The sequence below is a fragment of the Populus euphratica genome, unplaced genomic scaffold (assembly GCF_000495115.2).
Source record: "Populus euphratica unplaced genomic scaffold, PopEup_1.0 scaffold66.1, whole genome shotgun sequence".
NCBI lineage: Eukaryota > Viridiplantae > Streptophyta > Magnoliopsida > Malpighiales > Salicaceae > Populus > Populus euphratica.
In genome coordinates, this window is record NW_011499944.1 from 221,079 (window position 1) to 241,684 (window position 20,606).

At 35.7% G+C, this 20,606-nt stretch overlaps 4 protein-coding genes across 7 annotated transcripts; all 4 read right to left on the bottom strand.

Moving 5' to 3' along the window:
• Positions 1–15: 15 nt before the first annotated feature.
• On the bottom strand, positions 16–2,528 carry LOC105137316 (magnesium-protoporphyrin IX monomethyl ester [oxidative] cyclase, chloroplastic-like). 2 transcript variants are annotated; one of them, XM_011043020.1, is made up of 6 exons: positions 1,979–2,528; positions 1,805–1,869; positions 1,468–1,703; positions 1,125–1,216; positions 734–832; positions 16–429 (listed from the first exon to the last, which is right to left on the bottom strand). In XM_011043020.1, the coding sequence occupies exons 1-6, from the start codon at positions 2,438–2,440 to the stop codon at positions 166–168; spliced, it is 1,218 nt and encodes a 405-aa protein (XP_011041322.1). In that variant the 5' UTR covers positions 2,441–2,528; the 3' UTR covers positions 16–165. The 2 variants fall into 2 exon arrangements, with proteins under 2 accessions (XP_011041322.1, XP_011041323.1); XM_011043021.1 differs by lacking the exon at positions 1,125–1,216 and having other exon boundaries at positions 1,376–1,703.
• A 593-nt stretch (positions 2,529–3,121) lies between these two features.
• Positions 3,122–8,302, bottom strand: LOC105137317 (DHHC-type zinc finger family protein). 2 transcript variants are annotated; one of them, XM_011043023.1, is made up of 6 exons: positions 7,661–8,302; positions 6,717–6,905; positions 6,046–6,351; positions 4,660–4,881; positions 3,885–4,573; positions 3,122–3,539 (listed from the first exon to the last, which is right to left on the bottom strand). In XM_011043023.1, the coding sequence occupies exons 1-5, from the start codon at positions 7,802–7,804 to the stop codon at positions 3,887–3,889; spliced, it is 1,548 nt and encodes a 515-aa protein (XP_011041325.1). In that variant the 5' UTR covers positions 7,805–8,302; the 3' UTR covers positions 3,122–3,539; positions 3,885–3,886. The 2 variants fall into 2 exon arrangements, with proteins under 2 accessions (XP_011041325.1, XP_011041324.1); XM_011043022.1 differs by having other exon boundaries at positions 3,122–3,551; positions 7,661–8,301.
• A 2,785-nt stretch (positions 8,303–11,087) lies between these two features.
• On the bottom strand, positions 11,088–13,582 carry LOC105137318 (probable protein S-acyltransferase 3). Its single transcript, XM_011043024.1, has 5 exons — positions 13,384–13,582; positions 13,014–13,294; positions 12,419–12,494; positions 12,240–12,385; positions 11,088–12,014 (listed from the first exon to the last, which is right to left on the bottom strand). Exons 1-5 carry the CDS (start codon positions 13,484–13,486, stop codon positions 11,592–11,594), a joined length of 1,029 nt encoding a protein of 342 aa, XP_011041326.1. The 5' UTR covers positions 13,487–13,582; the 3' UTR covers positions 11,088–11,591.
• Positions 13,583–15,837: 2,255 nt separating this feature from the next.
• LOC105137319 (histone-lysine N-methyltransferase, H3 lysine-9 specific SUVH1-like) lies at positions 15,838–19,834 on the bottom strand. Of its 2 annotated transcripts, none has more exons than XM_011043026.1 (3): positions 19,543–19,715; positions 16,948–19,311; positions 15,838–16,073 (listed from the first exon to the last, which is right to left on the bottom strand). In XM_011043026.1, exon 2 carries the CDS (start codon positions 19,030–19,032, stop codon positions 17,011–17,013), a length of 2,022 nt encoding a protein of 673 aa, XP_011041328.1. In that variant the 5' UTR covers positions 19,033–19,311; positions 19,543–19,715; the 3' UTR covers positions 15,838–16,073; positions 16,948–17,010. The 2 variants fall into 2 exon arrangements, with proteins under 2 accessions (XP_011041328.1, XP_011041327.1); XM_011043025.1 differs by lacking the exon at positions 19,543–19,715 and adding an exon at positions 19,736–19,834 and having other exon boundaries at positions 15,840–16,073.
• Positions 19,835–20,606: the final 772 nt, after the last annotated feature.

The following is a 20,606-nucleotide window of genomic DNA, read 5'->3' on the forward strand; positions in this document are numbered from 1 at the left end:
ATGGAGGTGGTCTCAAGGGGACTAAAATTATGTTAATTTACATTACGAAAGGACACCATTTTATATGAATGTTTCCTCTGTTACATACTGTAAATCTAGCCATAGTGCATCAAGACTACCAAAGCTGGGGATGAAAGGGGGTAAATGAAACTCAGACAAAACTTATTAGTAAACAAGTTGTGATTCAAACTCTGCGAAATCAACAGATCCAGACTCGATTGGTGGCATTAGATATGCAGCCAAGAGCTCAGAAGCTAATGCTGCAATAAGGGGAACTCTCTTGAAGTTCTTGACGAAGGAATTGTCTTGGCTCTCACTAACAGCTATCAGCTTCTGGTTAATTTCCACCATTCTGTCCAACTTCCTCTTGAACTCTGGGTTCTCAACATCCAGCACAGCTGGAAAGATTCTAGCTGTTGTGCGGTTTGTCTGTATAATGAGAAACAATGCAATGATTATTGAAAATCTAGGAGTCAGAAGTGTATATACATTAGTCTAGGCTATAAATTCGTTATCCCCTTCTCAAGGTCATCTAGGCAAGCAAAAGGAGAATTAACATTGCATCAAATGAAACATGACATTGGGGTATGAGCGAACCAAGCAAAGCGATACGATACCATCCTAAGGAAGATTGCATATGATCAATAATTCAGCATGGATATAGAAGTAGATGACAAAAAATACTCAGATTAGAACTATGTGCAAAGCAGACAGGTAAAACCATTAGCCTCACCTCAATAATCACATGCATGTCAAATTCTTTGGTGTTGAGCCCAATGCCTTCATAGAAAGCAGTTCGCTGGCAATCGTTAAGGTACATTGTCACATATACCTGCAGAATCAATTCTCTAGGATTTAAGAAGACAGGAAATAGACATGAGATAATCCTTGCATTAGCCTTACGTTTCAAGGCCAGTACTTCGGTTGAATGGTTAACAAGCAACCCAATTATTAAACCTAAAACAATTTTAGGCACACTAGATGGGATTGCCTGATTGTATTTGGATAAGATTTTTCAAGAATATATAGTGACCAATGGTTCATTGTACACACATAAGCATTTACAGAAACATTACAGATAATGTAAATATGGTATGAAAATGCATCTGGTGTAAGAAAGTCACCGATAGGCAAAAGAAACGCGACCACAGCTTTGCCTTCCAATCGTTGAGGAATTGAGGTTGTGCTTTCATCAATGCAGAGAAGAAATCACCATGTCTGTTCTCAGTAGGCACACAAGATGGGATTGCCTGATTGTATTTGGATTCAAGAATATCTAGTGACCAATGGTTCATTGTACACACATAAGCATTTACAGAAACATTACAGATAATGTAAATATGGTATGAAAATGCATCTGGTGTAAGAAAGTCACCGATAGGCAAAAGAAACGCGACCACAGCTTTGCCTTCCAATCGTTGAGGAATTGAGGCTGAGCCTTCATCAATGCAGAGAAGAAATCACCATGTCTGTTCTCATCCTGGCACCAATTCTCAAAGTACTTGAAAATGGGATAACACTGGTAGTCAGGATTTTCCTTGAGATGTCTGTAAATTGTTATGTATCTCCAGTACCCAATTTTCTCAGACAAATATGTAGCATAGAAAATGAACTTTGGCTTGAAAAATGTGTATTTCCTAGCCTTTGTTAGGAACCCCAAGTCCAAGGCTAGATTGAAATCAGACAAACCCTTGTTCAAAAATCTGCATGCAACACCAAAAAAGGTCAATTGTATATACAAAGGTTCAATCATTCTTGAAAAGTGATTCACATGTGAGAAAAAGAAGCCAATATTTTCACACACCCAGCATGCCTGGCTTCATCCCTGGACATGAGGGAGAAAATCTCTGCTACCACTGGATTGGTTTTCTACAGCATCAATTGTTAAGATTAGTTAGTTGATGATAGAAAAAAAGGAATCAAATTTCACTAAACACAAGAAAACAAGCAAGAAATTAAAGTGATCCTAGAGGAATACCTTGAGTCTCCTTCCAAGCTCTTTGTAGAGAAGGAAGCCAGAGAACTCAGCGGTGCAAGACCTCTCCAAGAACTCAACAAAAATCTGTCTCAGTGGTCCTTGCATCTTGTCAGCTGCTTCCTTGAACTCCTTGTTTCTCACAAAGTGAGTCTGGTTGTAGTCAGTCTTGAATTCTTGCAGAAGTGCTTCAAACTCAGACTGGTTCAAGTTCTTGTTAATCTCAGTATTGAAAAGGGTCTCCATTTCATCAAAATCAGTGGTGTAGAACCTAGGTGCCAAAAGGGTCTCTTTGATTTCACCTTTGTTACCTTTCTTCTTTGGACTTGGACTTCTTGTTGTTTGTGCAGAAGCTGACATCTTGATGGTACTGAATTTGGGGTATGAGAAACTTCTTGGGTTTCCAAATTTCGGTGTGGAGCTAAATTTGGAGATAGGTTTTACCAAAGCCATCTCTGCAGCCATTTTTTCTTGGAGAAACGTTCTTGCTTTGAAGTGGCAATGGTGGTGGAAAGCAATGAGCTTTCAAGCGGGGGAAGCAGAGACTAGAAGAACAAGGATAGGACATGTGATTTCTAATTGGTTGACAGGAGATTCAATCTCATCCAACGAAATCTATGAATCTAAATGGGAAATTGACACGTGTCAGATTCTTAGAGGCGTGTTTGAGTGGTCATGATGATAATGCCATTTGTACCATGGCTTGTGGCCTGTATTTCACCACATAAAATTCTTGTTAACGAGTTCCTTTGATTTTTTTCCTCTTTCCTCTATGTTTACTTGGTAGTTAAACAGTTATCAACCAAGCTCTAGGCCCATTATTGGTTTACTTGCTTTTGGCAATGCGGTAGCTTCGGAACCTTTCAAAATGCATTTTCAAGTTGGAGCTTTTGCTTTTGGCAATGCGGTAGCTTTGGAACCTTTCAAAATGCATTTTCAAGTTGGGAATCAAATGAGAAACTGAAATCTTATTCCACGGCCCTCGTTTTGATTTTAACTCATCCAACTCATGATCTAATTTTAAACCCAACTCGCAACCTAGTATTAAACCAGATCGTGTCTTATAACTAGGATTAAAATTACTACTATGATCTCAGCTTCTTCAGTTCAGACATGCAGGGCTCGTGCTCACGAAGAGAGGAAGAGTGAAGGAATCATACTACAACTTCTAGAAATGAGAACTTTGGTTCCAAACCTCTACAACTCGTAAAATCCAATCTGTCTTCACAAAAATGAAAAGAGAGAAAACAAGCCTATCAGGGAAAAAGAAAGATCTTAACAATTTTACCTTCACAGATACCTCGCTCGTCTGTAGGTATCTGGATTATTACAAAATGTCACCTTTACAACTTGCAACAACACTTTAAGTCGGTATTTTTTTAATGAACAGATGAAAGTGTACGATCAGTTTCTGTTCCTTTTTCCAGCAAAAGCAGCATTGATAAGCTAGCATTCAACCTTTATGAAATTACAGCCCTTCGAAGCCCGGCAGCTACCAACTAGTGCAATCACAGGAACAAGCTATCCTTCGTATATGATTCAAAATATTTAAGCAAAAGATATTCTGCAGCAAAACCTGTAGAAGAACAAGTAATGTCGTTGGTAGAGAAAAGAAGAATGGAGCATTTGGATGATTATCAATAAACTCGGCGAGTAACAGAGTAAGAAAGAATCTAGGAAGTTCAAATTTGCTTCACCCAATTTCCCACACGGAACTTGGAATAATTCTTTTGTGAATCAAGTTATAATGTGGATGCACAGAAATCATTATCAAATCCCAATCTTCTGTCTATGATACGACGACAATGAGTTACTTCATTCAGATAAGTGCACAATCATGATGCATATCCCACTAAAGTTCAATCGGTTCATTTCAATGCACCGGTGGCAAAAAGGGTCAGACACAAACCTCTATACTTGAAGATCTGGTGCTGTGGTTTGATGACAATTATGATTGTTATTAGTTCCCTTGGCCAGGTTTGTCCCATCTTCAAAAGTAGATTTCTTGATTAATACTCCATCTTCAGCAATAGAGCTTTGGAAAGATTCTATCACTCCGTTGTCAGCAATGGAACTTTGAGCAGGTTCTCCAGCTCCATCTCCAGCAATAGAAATTTGAACCGATTCTCTTGAACTTCTAGCAGATTCCCTCACTCCATCCAAGGCATCTGGACCTTGTACAGATTCTATTGATCCATCTCCAGCAATAGAGTTTTGCACCGATCCTTTCAAATCTAGTTCACCATGAGAGAATGGGTCCATGCCTGGCCTTCCATATTCCTCCATCTTTAAATTATCATCAGAATCATCATCGTAATCTAAATTTCGCAAAATTTCTGGAAGGGAATAGTTACTAGCTCCTGCAACCTTAGCTCCCATTTCAATGTCGATTTTCTCCTTTGAGCTAACCAAATCATCTCCAAGATTTAGAGTCAGAGAGCCGACTGCCATATATTCATCTTCATCCACGAATGATCGAAATTTGTTCATTGAAGGTGGAATCTTGGAGAAAAAGATTTCTCTACTATTTCTTATTACTCCCCTATTATATGGATTCTCCTTCTTGTCATACCTGTAGCGGAAATTCTCATACGTAGTCTGTATAAGGAAAAAGACCAGAAATGTCAAATAAGATTTTGAAGAGTAACTAGTTGGCCCAGTTTATTTTTGAATAAAAATGTCACCTGGTTTGTGCTAATCAGATAGGAATGGAAAGCTGTGAGGCCACCAACAAACCAGACAGCTATGAAGCAGTAGACTATGAGAAAATCAGCGAGCACATCATGTGATATAGCTTCCCATAAATTTGGCTTCCCATCAAGAATGAAGACCCAACTAAACCCAAAAACAAATAAGCACAAGATGGTTGCTGTTGATATAAACATGAAGAAGAACCGATAGTTACGCTGCAAACCAGATCAAGAAATGATAATAAGGTAAGTTCCCCACACAAAGGTAACAGTGTGCAAGACAATCATATTACAAACTGTATGAATCGATGAGGGTTGTATTGCTTATTTACAGAAATTGAGATCACAAATAATTAATCTTGTTTTTCTTCCTTGGCTTACTAATTGAAGTCTGCGCCATATTTCCAATGAAAACATAGAGCCCAAAAGAGTAAAGGACATTCATGCCTCTCGATTGTACTTTAACATAGTGAAGTCAGGATTTTAATTGGTAAGCTGTCACTGATTTCAGGATTTTAATTGGTAAGCTGTCACTGTGATTTTTGCAAGATTACTGCTAAAATGCCACAGAATTGGCAACATAAATGGTATGAATACCAACAATAAATCATGTCATTCCTAACATTTCAACGTCCAAAAATTTTCCAGAATAAGAGACCAAACTTTGCCTAAATAGTCCAAAACAATGATCAGTATTAAATAAGAAATTATGGTATCAAGAACTCAATTGATATAAGTGTTCATCAAGGATCTTTATTTCTTTCTTTCCAATAAAAGGAGAAAAAGAATGACATCAAACTACTATTTGAAAGTAAATGCAGCATAATTTGGATGAGAGCAAATATCCATGGAAGAAAACATGAAAACATCACAAAATTCAAAGCAGCTAAAATTCATACAACTTTTTGGTGACCAGATATGCCTACCCTTTTAAGTAGACATCTTACAACAGGTTGCAAATGGATGCAATAAAACCAGATTTGAGCACATCCAAATTTTGGCACTAAAATTATAGGAAAGGTCTAGATGCAGTGTTAATAGAGTTATTAGGGCAATCAGGGAGCACCAAGTTCAATAGAAAAGGATTCAGTATCTGATGAAGAGCAAATAAGCAATGACAATAATAAGATATGTTATTCATTCCCATGATAGCATTCCCATAACTGTACTTGGTAATGATCTCCATGACAGATCTGTTTAATTGAAACAAAAGAGGAAAATTTTCAAATTATTATTCAATGCTTAATAAATCTTCTTTCCAGAACATGCAGGCTATCTCCAAAAAAGTTGAATTTGTTGCTTGTCCCACAAAAAAATAGTGTTATCTAAATTTATTTGTTTGGAAAAAATAAAATTGTATCTCAAGGAACTCGAACTTACTATTCCAATACACTGACCAACCCATGGACAGTGATGATCAAATCTCTGAACACAGTTGTTGCAAATTGAACAATGAGAAGCACGGGGAGGACGATAAAGCAAACAGGTGTCACAGTACTTAACTTTCACAGTGTGGCCATTTACCATCACGTCTTTTGTCCGAGGTAATCTCAAATAGGGGGTTCTCCCATTGACCCATTCCATTGATGGGGTTACGTCACCTGTTTCATCTGACTCGGGAGGCCTTGTGTTTCTACGGACTATTCCAGGATCCCGAGAAGATGTTAAGAAGAGAAACAATAAATCCTACAGAAAAAGTTTACTTTATTATTAGATTTTTCATTATATGTAAGAAGAGGTGGTTTTACACAGAAATTACTGAAACACTTGTCAGAAAATTTGACTGTCTATCTACTAATGGGAACTACAATGTCAGACAACTTTCACTTGGTAGATATTTAACAACAAATCTTTCTGAAAATTTTTTGTAAGTTGAAAAACTCACATCATAAGCTGCAAAAGAAAAATCCTATAAAGAAACCAAAACAAACAGCCAAATCCCATAATAATTGCATTTCATTCAATTGCAGCGCTTCCTTTAAGAACAAGTTAATTGCAACTCTGCCTATTGTTAGCACTGCTTGAAGCCAAATTGAAAATGAAATACTTACTAATACAGTAAGGATCGAGCCCACGAAAAATACAGGATACCACCGAGCTGGATTTTTGGTACCTTTGTCCAAAATCTTGTTATAGACTTTTATACAAAAACCAATAGCAGGGGCAGCAACAAGAAGCATTGATAGAAAAATCGATGCCACATCAGGACCAAAGATCAATCTCCCGCCACAGAAAAATCTCTGATGAAACCAAGACAAAAAACAACTAAAGCTCATCAATGCTACAATTCCATAAAAGGAAACAATATTCAAGGTTTTTTTTTCCATAAAAACCGTCATGAGGATGTGTACATTTCAAATGCAACATGATAAATACTCAGCAAATTCGCAAGTTGATCAAGTGAATCAAGAAATGGTCAGCTGAAACTTCACAAGGAATCCACGACCAAACTAAGTAACTAACTGATATACTGATAAAGAACAAAGAACCAGAGGAATATTTTCTTAAATTGATTAAAAAAAGTTGGAATGTTGGAGAACTCTAACCAGAAACCGAACTTCTTGCCGCTAATCACGCATCAAAATTGAACAAACTTCTTGCCGCTAATCACGCATCAAAATTGCAGGGTGAAATTATTTACAAAATCCAACCAAGTTCAACACAACAAGAAACGACTTCATGAACCAATTTCAATTATGACCAAACAAAATTAAAAGTTTTTACAGTTTCAAAATCTACCAGTCCAGAATGCATCTAAACATTTCATCAAACATAACAATTAAGATCAAAGACATTCATTTCCACATTGAAATATTGGACACAACTAAGTCAACCTCCATCCACGATCAACAAAATCAAATTGATAGTAAAAAATCCAAATTTCCAAGTTGCACCACACACATCCAAAACAAAGAGAATAATGAAAACCCAATTCAGCGAATGATGACACAACTCAAAAAACAAACTTGACAAAGAAAGAGAGAGAAACACTAACATTGCTTCCTTTCCAAACTTGATATAACCTCTTCGGCTTATAACCCTTGTCCATCCCTCCATTTCCCCCGCCGCCTCCTCGTCCTTCTCCTCTAGCAGGAGAAGCAGCAGTAGAAGAAGAAGAAGAACCCAAATTTGGATTCATATTAACCAACCTCTAAACAAAAACACAAACACTCCGTTCTTTTTTTCTATCCACACATACCACAGCCAAAAAGATCCAATCTTTCTTTCCTTCTTGGAAATGTAATAGAAACCCAAGATTTGTAAATATTAATGGAGTGGAAATTTGTGAAAGAGGGAGAGAGTAGAGGAAGGTGGAGAGGTTTTTGGATCAAAAACCAGGTGCTGCTTCTTGCTTAACCAAGAGTCTCTCTCTCTCTCTCTGTTATTGTTTTTTTTCTTTCCTGTTTTTTTTTTTTGAGAGGGGGTGATTATACCAAGACGAAGATTCTCCTATTAATTCTTGTAAGGATTAAAACTTTAGTTTAACACTATTGGGGTTTGTTTGATTCTTTCTCTGTCTAGACAAAACTCTGTTACAGATAGAGGATGGGAGAGAGAGACGCTGGCAACGATGAGTTCGGGGCGGATGTTTCAATTTCTCGCGGCTTTTCCGCCAGTATTATTGTTTATTTATTTAATTATTATACTTTATGCCTTATTATTATTTTCTTTTCTTATTCAAATTAATTTTTATGTTCGTCATTTTATATAGGTTTTTTTTTTTAAAAAAAAAAACAATACGAGGACTAGTTTTAATGGAGGAATTACAGGGTATGCCGGGAACTGTACCTTTTTCTTTTTCTTTTTAACCGTAAAATCTATAAATAAAACACGTGGAAGGTATATACAGCGTAAAAATAAAATTTATTTATGATTTAAAATATATGTATAATAATAAACAAATATGTTTAAAATTATATTATAATTGCTTACGTTGATTCTGTGATTCAAAGATTTTCTAAGCCATTTAATAATTTTTCATTTTAATGTATTGAAATTATTTTTTAAAATTTCATATTTAAAAATATTTTCATAATTTAGATGTTTGAATCAATTTATGAGTTTTGAAATTAACAATTATATAAATCTTTAATTTTTTAATTGTTATAAAATTTATGAAAATTGAATTAATAATATTTAAAAAATAAATTTAGAATATCTTCAATTTAGTTAGAGTTGTTTTTTGTTTTTAAATATTGAGGTGAGCACTTATAGATGATAATAAAAAAAATATTTTTATAAATTTTAAATTTTAATAATTCAATTTTGCTCTTTTTTTATATATAAAAAAAGATAAAGATTGGCTATCTATTAAACTGAATGAATTGACTCACCATATCCATTATAAATAATAAAAGAATTCCTTTCGTAACCCTTTTATTTATTATTGGTTTTCAGCTAAGAAAAAATATTATCAATAAACTAATTAGATTTTATTATTATTATTATTATTGAATAATCTAATAAAAAAAGAATTTGATAGGCTAGCAAGTGGAGCGTCCAGCCATGCTCAACGTCAACCATCGTGATGGCACAACATCTTCTTGCAAATTTGAAGTGGTCTACACGCTTTTCTTTGTTTGTCTCTGTCGCCTCTCCTTTCAGTTGTTGTTATTATTATTATTATTATTTATTAATATAAATATTAAACTATTTCTTAACTAATTTTATAATTTTTAAAGTTAATAATTATATAAATTTTTACTAATTTTAAAGTTTATAAAACTCAAATTAATGATTAATAGAAAATAAACTTAAAATCTATTCAATTAAGCTATATCTTAAAGATTCATTTATTATTATTTTTTGTTTTTAATGTTTGTCTTTAATTTAACCTTTTATTAGATGTTTTGTTGTTGATTGTGTTCTATCTTTTGTTCTGTTTTAATAAATTTATTAAAATGGTAGCAGTTGGCACGTAATTTAACAAGGCAAGGATAGATTTGTTTATCCAATTCGTGCAACAAACAACGTGTTAAGAATTTATGAATTGGAAACTCATTTCCAGTGATTTTATTGTTAGATCAAATATTAATTATTAAAAATACATGTTTATATTTCTTGATTTTCTAGGTTTAATTTTTAAATTTATTAAATTCCTTTCGTTGAAGAAAAAACACTGGTTTATAGCAATTTTTTTAATAATGATTTGATTAATCTCGTGAAAATTGGTAAGAATAAGAGAAGTGGGAACATGAAGTTGAAGTAACTGAAAGCAAATGTTTTTAATTTAGCAAAAGTTTGATTTTTTTAATTTAAAATTTTTTTTCTATTTTTTTATTGTTTACTAGTGTCAAATATTTTTTTATTTTATTAAATAAAAATATTATTTTAATACATTTTTAAATAAAAAATCTTTTAAAAAATAATATCAACCAGACTTTGAAATACACTTAGCCCTGCGAAGAAGGGATGCAGATTTTAAAGAGCCTAGAAATTACTCAGAAGACAAATGGAAGGCTTCTGTTTAGACTTGTCTGCGCAAGCCGAAACAAGGTATCAACAGGGTTTGTTTGTCAGCTTATCGTTGATAATGCCGTGAGGCATTTTCTTTCAACAAGCCTCTCATGGGCTCAAACAGGCCAGACAAAACCTGCCATTCTAGGGTTCCAGCTTTGGTGCTTATCATCGAGAGATACCAAGGCTACAATCTGGCTTTAAATCGTAGCCAGCCATTCTTTTTGTTGCCATGTGTATCTAGAATAGAGCTGGCAAAATCACTGTCAGGTGTTATCCCCACATTTGTTTTGTAACAATTGACAGATTTTGTATGTATATAGAACTCGTAAGCTTATGCATAAGTATATCACAATTGAACAGAAAGATTTGTTGGAAAATCACTACACAAGTCACATTAGTGTGAATTAAAACTGTTTGATTGGTTGATGTATGGGATCGTTTTTTAGATTAATATGGGTGTTCGTGTCAGTTTGCGTGCACCATGACTAATTTCACGGGCCTTGAAGTTAATAATCATGCAAGCCTTCAGTGGTTATTATATGAGTAACCAAAAACTCGAACCTGAGACTATATAAGTCATATTAGCGTGAACTAAAACTGTCTAATTGGTTGATGCAGTGGATCTTGATTTTATTCCTTTTAGTTCTAAATTCTTACCATTTGGTCACAACCTAGATGGTTGGTTGATGCAGTGGATCTTGATTTTATTAGTAATTACTCCAATTAGTTCTGCTAATGTGTTTGGTTTGATCCACATCTTGCATTGGTTAACAATTGCTTTTGGTTAGTGTATTAGGACAGAGACAGAAACATAAAATAATTTTGTTTTAATGACAGTTTTGAAGTGAATTTCCAACAATAATCTAAACCAGCCATTGTAGCATTTGCAAAGTCTAATGCAGGGTATATTCATGGACCAGCCTCTACTCTTCCCATAATGACTGCCCAGTTCACTATTTACACTCTAATCTACTTCATTCATAAGAACAATTTGTACACCAGACATAAAAACATTCAAAACTTGAGTCTGAAAAACAAAAACAACAAAAAATCAAGCAAGTTGCTGATCAGTTCTTCTATGTTCTAAGCCATCCGACTTGCCGAAAAACACCTCCATTTCAACTTTTTGTTTTTGTACACATGGAATAGATTGAATTTCAATTCAACAAAAAGAAATTGTTTACTTCATTGTTTCTTTACAGCATTTGATACAACAACAAGCTTTCATTTTACTTGGAATCATCGCCAAACTTAAGTTCATTAATCTGTCAACTGCTATGCGACGTTGATGCACTGTTTCAAAGCTGCCAAGGTGTTTGAGTTCTATGCAGAATTGGTTTACTGGATTGTCTATAATTTTAGTGTTCTGGATCACATTAGTCTTTCATAAAAGCATCAGTGCATACGTCATGGACAGGTTAAAAGAACTACATTTACCTTGGATGAACGTCTAGCTATCATAAAAGCTATTGTTTCCTTTTATCTTCAGCAGCACTGCTTTTATCCCTGGAGGTCTGTGGTGAATTTGTTTGTTCTTGATCAGCAGGAAAGAAAAAGGGGTCAAATGCGGCTTTTCCTTCTCCCTTTTTCTTCAAATCATCTTTAAGACTGCCATAATCCAAATCCTGCAAAACACTTGGGAGATGTATGGCCCCATCTTTGCCAAATTTACCTCCCATTTCTATGTCAAATTTCCCTTTCCCAATGAAGTTTCCATTTATGTCTGAATTATCCATCAAAGAATCATCATCTTCCGACACCCATTCTCGGAAATTGATTGATGAAGCTGGGATCTTCGAGAAGAATACTTGTTTAAAGTTCTTTATGATCCCTCTGTTGAAGGGGTTTTCCTTCTTATCATAGCGGTACCGGAAATTCTCATAAGTGGTCTGTGATGAATGAGAGGCAACAGAATTAGATACAAGAGTGGTGAACAACGCACGGATTGTAGCTAGAGGTAAGCATATGATGAAAGGCCAAAACAGAAGTTGAATGCTAAGAAAGTATATTCGCTGCAAATAAAATTGATTGAATTGCCTTGTTCACTTTATGAGATAAAAAAGAATGCGGCAGCACAAACATTAGATTCTGTTTATCATTTGTAAATGCCATACCTGGTTGGTGCTAATCAGGTAGAGGTGGAAAAGCGTAAGCCCACCAACAAACCAGACAGCTACAAAGCAGCACGCAATGAGAACAACAGATAGAACGTCATGAGACATAATGCTCCACAAAGTTCCCTGTTGCCGGAGAACATTGAGCCAAGAAAACACGAACACATATATGCATAAGAACCAAGAAAACACGAACACATATATGCATAAAGTGGTTGATGTGGATATAAAGCCTATGAAATATGGGTAGTTGCGCTGCAAATGGGCATCAACACGGAAGAAGCTGGTTAGTGTCTGTCAAAAAAAACCTATGCAGGCTCTCTAAAGCAGGAACAGCAAATTTCAGAATTTCAAAACATGAGCAGGAATGATTCAATAGAGTGCATGATAAATCATGAGCGAAGTCCAAAATGCAATTTCTCCTGCTTGGAGTGCCATAATAACATGTAGGATTATCAATAACTTTTACACTCCATGAAGTTTGTCTGTAACACTTTCAAATGCACAAAACGAATCATATAAATGTACATAACCTCAATCAACTTCTATAACCTAAAGAAGAGATGTTTTGATTGCATACGGTCCAAGTTAAAAAATGTGTTCATACATTATCAGAAACGTCCACAGGTTTCAGATAGCACAGAAGATTCAAATATTCAAGAGGTCTTCAAATCCTAAAGAATACCAGGAACTTACCAGTCCAATGCACTGACCCACCCCATTCAAATATTCCAGAGATCTTCAAATCCTAAAGAATACCAGGAAGTAACTTACCAGTCCAATGCACTGACCCACCCATGGACAATGATGATCAAACTTCTGAATACAATTGTTGCAGATGGAGCAATGTGAAGCTCGTGGCGGACGATATAACAGACAAGTGTCGCAGAACTTCAATTTAATACTGTGGCCATTAACAACTACATCCTTTGTATGATGCAATTTCAAGTCGGCAATTTTGTTATTAACCCACTCCATAGATTGGGTAGCAATGCCAACCGATTCATCTGATTCAGGTGGCTGAGAGTTTCTAGGGATTATTCCTGGATCTCTACCTGACGTCAATAAGAGAAATAAGAAGTCCTGCGTGATAGTTTATCAGGTCAGACTAAAAAATTATTGGCTGCACGGGGTCTATCATTACCAAGAAACTTCAATTTACCAACCATAATAGTGAGGACCATTCCCCCGACTAGTACTGGATAGTCATACTGTGGATCATCATTTCTGATTATCAGCAGCAGCATCTTTATGCAGAATGCTATTGCAGGACCTCCAATTAAAAATGTTGTCAAGAATAGAGATGATGCATCAGGACCAAAGACTGCTCTCCCACCACAAAGAAATTTCTGATATCAGAACAAGAAGCTTGTTAGTCCTGGTCCAGAAATTAGAAAACATAACAATCTGTTTCCCATCAAATTCGTCAAATTCATCTCTAACTACTGCAGAATACTCATCGATTGTTGTGTCAATAACGAGCCAGCAACACTCAATTCAGAACACATTTACCGATTATAATTCTGGGACTCTTGCCTCTGATTAACTAAATTCTTACTAATAATTGCAGCTGATAATTTATAAAGAAACATTTGATTAAGGCACATCCCTTGATTTTTTAAAGAAACATTGGTTTAAGGCACATTGATTAGATCCCCTTAAATATCATTAGTAATAAACCAGTAATCAAAGAAATCAATAGACGTCAATAAGAGAAATAAGAAGTCCTGCGTGATAGTTTATCAGGTCAGACTAAAAAATTATTGGCTGCACGGGGTCTATCATTACCAAGAAACTTCAATTTACCAACCATAATAGTGAGGACCATTCCCCCGACTAGTACTGGATAGTCATACTGTGGATCATCATTTCTGATTATCAGCAGCAGCATCTTTATGCAGAATGCTATTGCAGGACCTCCAATTAAAAATGTTGTCAAGAATAGAGATGATGCATCAGGACCAAAGACTGCTCTCCCACCACAAAGAAATTTCTGATATCAGAACAAGAAGCTTGTTAGTCCTGGTCCAGAAATTAGAAAACATAACAATCTGTTTCCCATCAAATTCGTCAAATCCATCTCTAACTACTGCAGAATACTCATCGATTGTTGTGTCAATAACGAGCCAGCAACACTCAATTCAGAACACATTTACCGATTATAATTCTGGGACTCTTGCCTCTGATTAACTAAATTCTTACTAATAATTGCAGCTGATAATTTATAAAGAAACATTTGATTAAGGCACATCCCTTGATTTTTTAAAGAAACATTGGTTTAAGGCACATCCCTTGATTATTTAGTAATAAACCAGTAATCAAAGAAATCAATAGATTCATAGTAGAGAGAATGATGTTATACAGAAGGTGAGAAAAAAGGATCACATTGTTTCCCTTCCAAATTTGATAGAGCCGCCTTGATTTTGGTGTGGAAGGAGGGTCCATCGCTGTTCCCTTAGTACAGGAAGATCTCCAACTCTTATACCTGTTCCTTTTCTAATGACAAATATTAAGCAACAAATGCTCCTTCAAAATCAAACCCACATGAAATCAATCCAAAAAAAATAACTTTTTGAAAAAAAATGTTTTCTTTTGGATTGAATTCAAAAGAAAAGTGGGTTTTTTTTTTTTGGTGGCAGCCAAGTATTCTGGGGCTACTAAAATCAGTGATGAAAGGTTAATTGGCCAAATCTAATAACCTCTGAAATGAAATAGTTCCAACCATAAAGTAGCCTCAGATTTCCTTCTAAATACCATTGTTAAATAGAATGAGTTGCTTCACTAATTTTTTCTTTTCATGTGATTGAATCTTGTTGATAAAGCAGTCTTTGTAACCAAAAAAAAAACCTCCAGCTACTTTGAACTGCAAATGCAGATCTCTTCCTTTCAACTTATTTAGTTGCAAGTGTTCTTGGAGGACCTCTCCTGTTTTTTTAAAAACAAAAAACAAAAACTTTGCACAACGAAAACACGAAAAAAAGTTGAAATAGCATAGCTGAAAATTTGCATGCTAAAATAACACGAGACACTTCTTAGATGCGCGACCACTTGTTAGTTGTAATTTTATAAGTTTCCAGTTGAGCTATTTTAGCTAAAAATTTTAACCATTGTGTTACTTTAAGAAGAAAAAAACTCCATTTTTGGAGGACCTCTGCAGTTTTTTTTAATTAAAAAACAAAAACTTGGCACAGCGAGAATTTTTTTTATCAAAATAGCATTGCTGAAAACATATACATAAAAATAAAACAAGACACATTAGTATCACATGCATGACCAATTGTGAGTTGAAAGGCTAGAAAAATGCCTCTGCCATGCAATTTTAAAGTCACACATGCGTGATCTGTGACTCTGCTATTTTCACAATAAGTTTCCAGCTGAGTTATTTTGGCTAAATTTTTAACCATTGTGTTAATTTCAAAAAAAAAAAAAAAAACCCTCCATTTTCTCACCACAGCAAACCTCTTCGCTGCAAAAATGGTCGGGAGTCTTAGAACAACAGCCATCAAAGCCTAAGCTTCACTTCGTATTCAACGACAAATCACTCCTTTCCCTATTCAAACAAAAATGGATGCAAGTCTGCAACTAAGCGCGTATAAAATGACTGAAAAAATGAGTGCAACTAGGAAAACTTCTGGGGACATCAATCATTATTAAATACGAGTGAACTTCACAAACTAGGCGAGAACTACTCGATGTGATAACAACTAACCAAGTTACAAGTCTGCATCCTAATATTTCACATTACAATGACCGAATTACCACCAACAGCTGCTGGAAATACAGGCATTTACTGAGACATCCTGGTGCTTTTCTCGCCACGGACTGCAAAAATAGCTGATGGTGGAAAAGGGAAAAGCAGAAGTGAGTCTTCAGTTTCAAAAGGCAAGTATGGACACCAAAATTCTCATGTACATAAGAAAGCACACATTCATACATAGAAGCAGCAAAGCAATTATGATATATTTTCAAAATGTTCTAACTGAATCTACAATTGGACCAGAGTATATAACTTGTGTGATCGAGTATCTAATCTTCTCCAATCATGAACACAAATATGAGATTTGATACTTGGCAATTCAAAATCTTAAGATTTCTTAAACCATGAATGGCAGTAAGATGCAGGATTTGCTGTTCTCTGGCCCATTGCAGGATGAATCTAGTGCTCTACCTTCTTTCAAACATATACATAAGACGAGGATCATTAAAAGAGTCCCCCTTTGATGGCCTTGTGGAGGCCTGCTTCAGACATCTTCATGAGTGGAAAAAAGGAGGAGTTGTTTATGAGTTATAGCCATACAAATGACCTTGCAGTTCTGCAAACCACTTTCCCGTATTACAACATCACTTCATGGGATATTTTGAAAGAATTTTTACCAAAATAAATTCAAACAAGGTCTAAATTTAATGAAGTGCATATATAAAGAAAATGCATGATTTCCAAAGTGTGAAGCATCCATAATGGAAAACATGTTACAGGTATGAATAAAACTGGCTGCAAGATGAAGGGAAGAAAGAAACATGAATATTTAGTGTACTTGGGATAATCAGTCATATTTATTTTGTAAATACCTTAAAAATCAGCCACATAGCACTTTGTTATGCATTGAAACAGTTCAGTAAATTTATGAGCATTTGAAGAAAAATAAGGAAAAAAAATATATTTTCCCCCCAGCGAGCAAAAACTAAGTGATGAAGTTGGAATACAAACCTTCTTCGGGAAGCATGAGTTAGCAAGGACTATCCTTATCCAAATGCTCCAGTAAATGGACCATCAATAGAAAAAACCTCTGCACTTTGGTGATCCACAGAAGCATTTTTTCTTCCCACGATCTGCTTTTTCAGGTGGTACCATTCCATAACTATATGTCAACTCTGTCATAGGAGGAACGTGTCTGATAGCATAAAATGCAATATGGAGATCAAACTCCTTGCTATTTCCCCGTAAAACTGGCTGCCAGAACAGATTTGGAGAGCAGCTGTGATTTATAAAACGAGCTACATTCCCAGCATTTCTGGCATTTATTATAAGAGGAAATTGAAGGTTTGGAGCATTATTTAAATCACCAGGCAAAACTTCCACTGGCTGATAAATGCGGGTACCATAAAAAATGTGATCATCTTCGTTTTCACCTGCAAGGTCTTGTGCCTCAGAATCATCGACAGCTTCTCCTGCATATACACATATAAATGCTCCAGCTCGTATGGGATCCCAGGATCTTAAGCCCCAACCTCTATCCTTAGTTTTAAACACCTCCAAACGAACTCTTAGACCACCCTGGGACACACGATTGCGGCAAGTTGGAGGGCACCGGCAGGGAGGACCACACTCATATATCACAGATTTTTTACTCACAATAACCCCATTCACAATATGAGGAAGATAGCCTCCATTTTTCTGAACACAATCACAATTCTCATTTCCTGGAAGACAAGCACCATTGCAAGCACAGCCAACAAAAGGATCCCTCGATACTGGTTTTGAATACTTTAGGGTTGGAGAATAATTGAAATAGGCAGGCCCCTTTTCATGATCAACATCATTCACAAGAGAAACTGGTAAAGTTTCAGCCCCAGAAGTAAGATCAGGTAGTATAATCCCCATCCTAGGAATAATACCATCCTTCCATTGCTGAATTTTTTTCCACAATTTGTATGCATCAGGCTGGCCAGGTAACCTGCCCAACTTATATCTAAAAACATTGGAACCAGACTTTCCTTTCTCCACCCATGACTCCTGGATTCTATATAGACCGTCATACACATATACCTTTCCGGTTGGATTTCCCACGTCCTTTATACCCCTGGTTACTCTAATGTCATTACCACGATGCAAGCTTTTCTCCAGGGCAAGGTTACCCCTTTCAAGCTTCTGATCCATTTCTTTGCCCTGGCCAGAGTAAATCAAGCCATCATCTTCCTCAACATCATCCTCGTATCCCCCAGATGAAACAATGCTAACAGCTATTGGTTCTTCATCTTGACTGATCCTGAAAGACATGTAATCTATTCCAGCCATACTTGGAGCATGGAGTCCAATTGTGCACAATTCCATTCTAAAAAAGAAAATATCACCAATTTCAACACCAGGTACAGCTCCAACTCTCTTCTTGGCATTAGTCCGAACTCCTTTGGTCATCAAAACATTGCCTGCTTTTAAGTCAGGGCGCCTTGATTGTCCTGCAGTGGCTTCCTTTGAATCTTCAAGCTGTACGATTTGTCTTCGGAGCAGATTGAAAACCAGGAGTACACATCCTACAGAATCTTTATCACCATTATATCGTCGTGCTTCTTCAAATTCCACAAGGTTATATGATTGGTAAATATTTTCTACCATCACATCCATGTCAACATCAGGAGAGGGAATTTTGTCCTTTTTGCCTCTTGTCCTCTTCTGAGATATACTCTGTGAACTCCAAGTTTGGTTGTCACCGTACCCATCTTCTTCCACACCCCTGTTGTTACTGTTCGCCCTCCTTGATGACCCAGCATTTCCATTTGCTGCCCTTGCAGATGGAGGCTCAGGTGACCGAAATGAATTGATCGGAACTGCTGATGATATTGGGGTGTGGTCACCAGAAGGGCCAGATTGATTTGGTATACCGGAAAATGGAAAGAAAGGAGAAACTCCAGGTGGGAAAGGACCTGCTGGCGGAACACAAACGAAAGGTGCAGAACCTTGAGGAGAAGAATTAGAGTTTGGTGGTGCGGAGAATACTGGAGTAAGAGTCCGCAAGGGCTTTACATTCAAAACCCTGGACTTATCTATCGAGCCTTCACCTGGTGATTTTTCCATTAAAATTACTTCTGAATACGCCAAATCACAGTTTTAGCTTAACACAAACCCCCCTTTGAATCACCACTCTCTGCGCATACATGGCTTCCCTTCTTCCATATCTTTCACTTCATTAACAATAACCAAAACTTACAGAAAAATCTGATGGAATTACCTATGCTACAAAGAGAACAGGATTTTGTTGCAGAATGAAAATGATTCAAATGACACAAACTTCCATGCCAAAAAACTGCAAGATCTCCACAGAAATGTTGCAAAAGTTGCTAAACTTTTATATTTCTGCAGAATGCAAGCACATGCACCAAGTTAGAGACAACCAACACCAACAACAATTCACTAAAAAACCCTAAAACAAAAGGGTTAATATTTGGAATCCAAAAACAGTGAACACGGACTCAACAGACTCGCACAAAAAAGCCTCAAAACAGCACAAAAACATGAAATTGAAAGTGACCCGGTTTTCCATTTTTCTAGAAATTGAGCTAGAACAGATCAAGTTCAAATCTTCACCTTAAAGGGTTTGAAAATGAAATCAGTAGACAAAACAAGCTTACCCCTTTTAAGAAAGAGGAATTTTTTTTAGACAAAAAAAGGAAGGAAGATTCTTTATTAGCATATCACAGACAATAATAAACCTTGTAAATTAAAATTAAGACAGAATCTGATGTAACAAACAAAGGATCCAAGCTAATAATATCATTACCTGAAATCTTAGGTTCTGCTGTTTTGAATGAACATCAGTTGAATTTCTTACAAGGACCAAAAACAGAACCCAAAACAACTCTAAAGCTTGGACCTTTTTGCTTTACTTTGTCTTCTTTCATGAGTCCTTCTGTTTGGGTCTGAAATTCAAAACCCAGTAAAGTTTTTGCTTTACTTCTTTCATGAGTCCTTCAGTTTGGGTCTGAAATTCAAAACCCAGTAAAGTGCTTTCAGTACTTTCTGACAGTACTAGTTTGGTGATAGAAGCTCCAAATAGTTTTTTGACCGCTAATCCTCGAAGGCCTGTCTCTTGTCTAGAGGCTTACAGTGCTGGGCCTGACTGCAAAATCTACAGTGCATAATAAGATTGTTGATTTTTTCCTCGAGTATTTACGGTAGAAGAAGACATGTTTAAAAACATTTTATATCACCGTCCCAAACATAACGTGAATTCTCTGAAAATCTTGAGATTTAAAGTTCAATCTGATTTAGATTTTTAACTCAACAAACAAAATATTAACTTAGTGAAATTTATTTGATCCAGTTAGATTCTTAGTTATTTGAATAGCTAGAAAAAAAAAGTCATTTTAATTAAAATGATTGACACAGAAACCTGTGGGTTAATCCAGTGATTTAGTAGCTCATGCTCCTTCTTGAGCTAATTATCATATCAAGTTAACTTATGCTTTTATTAATCTTAAAAAATATTTTTTAGAATAAAAAGGATTAAAATTAAATATCTAAAATGTAATGAATAAAATTTTCTGGATTTTTTTCCTTATAACAATTTAAACATTATTATAATTTAATAAAAAAATCTACTGATATTTGAGGTGAGAATTGCTAGTTTTTTATTTAACCTAGAGGTCCTA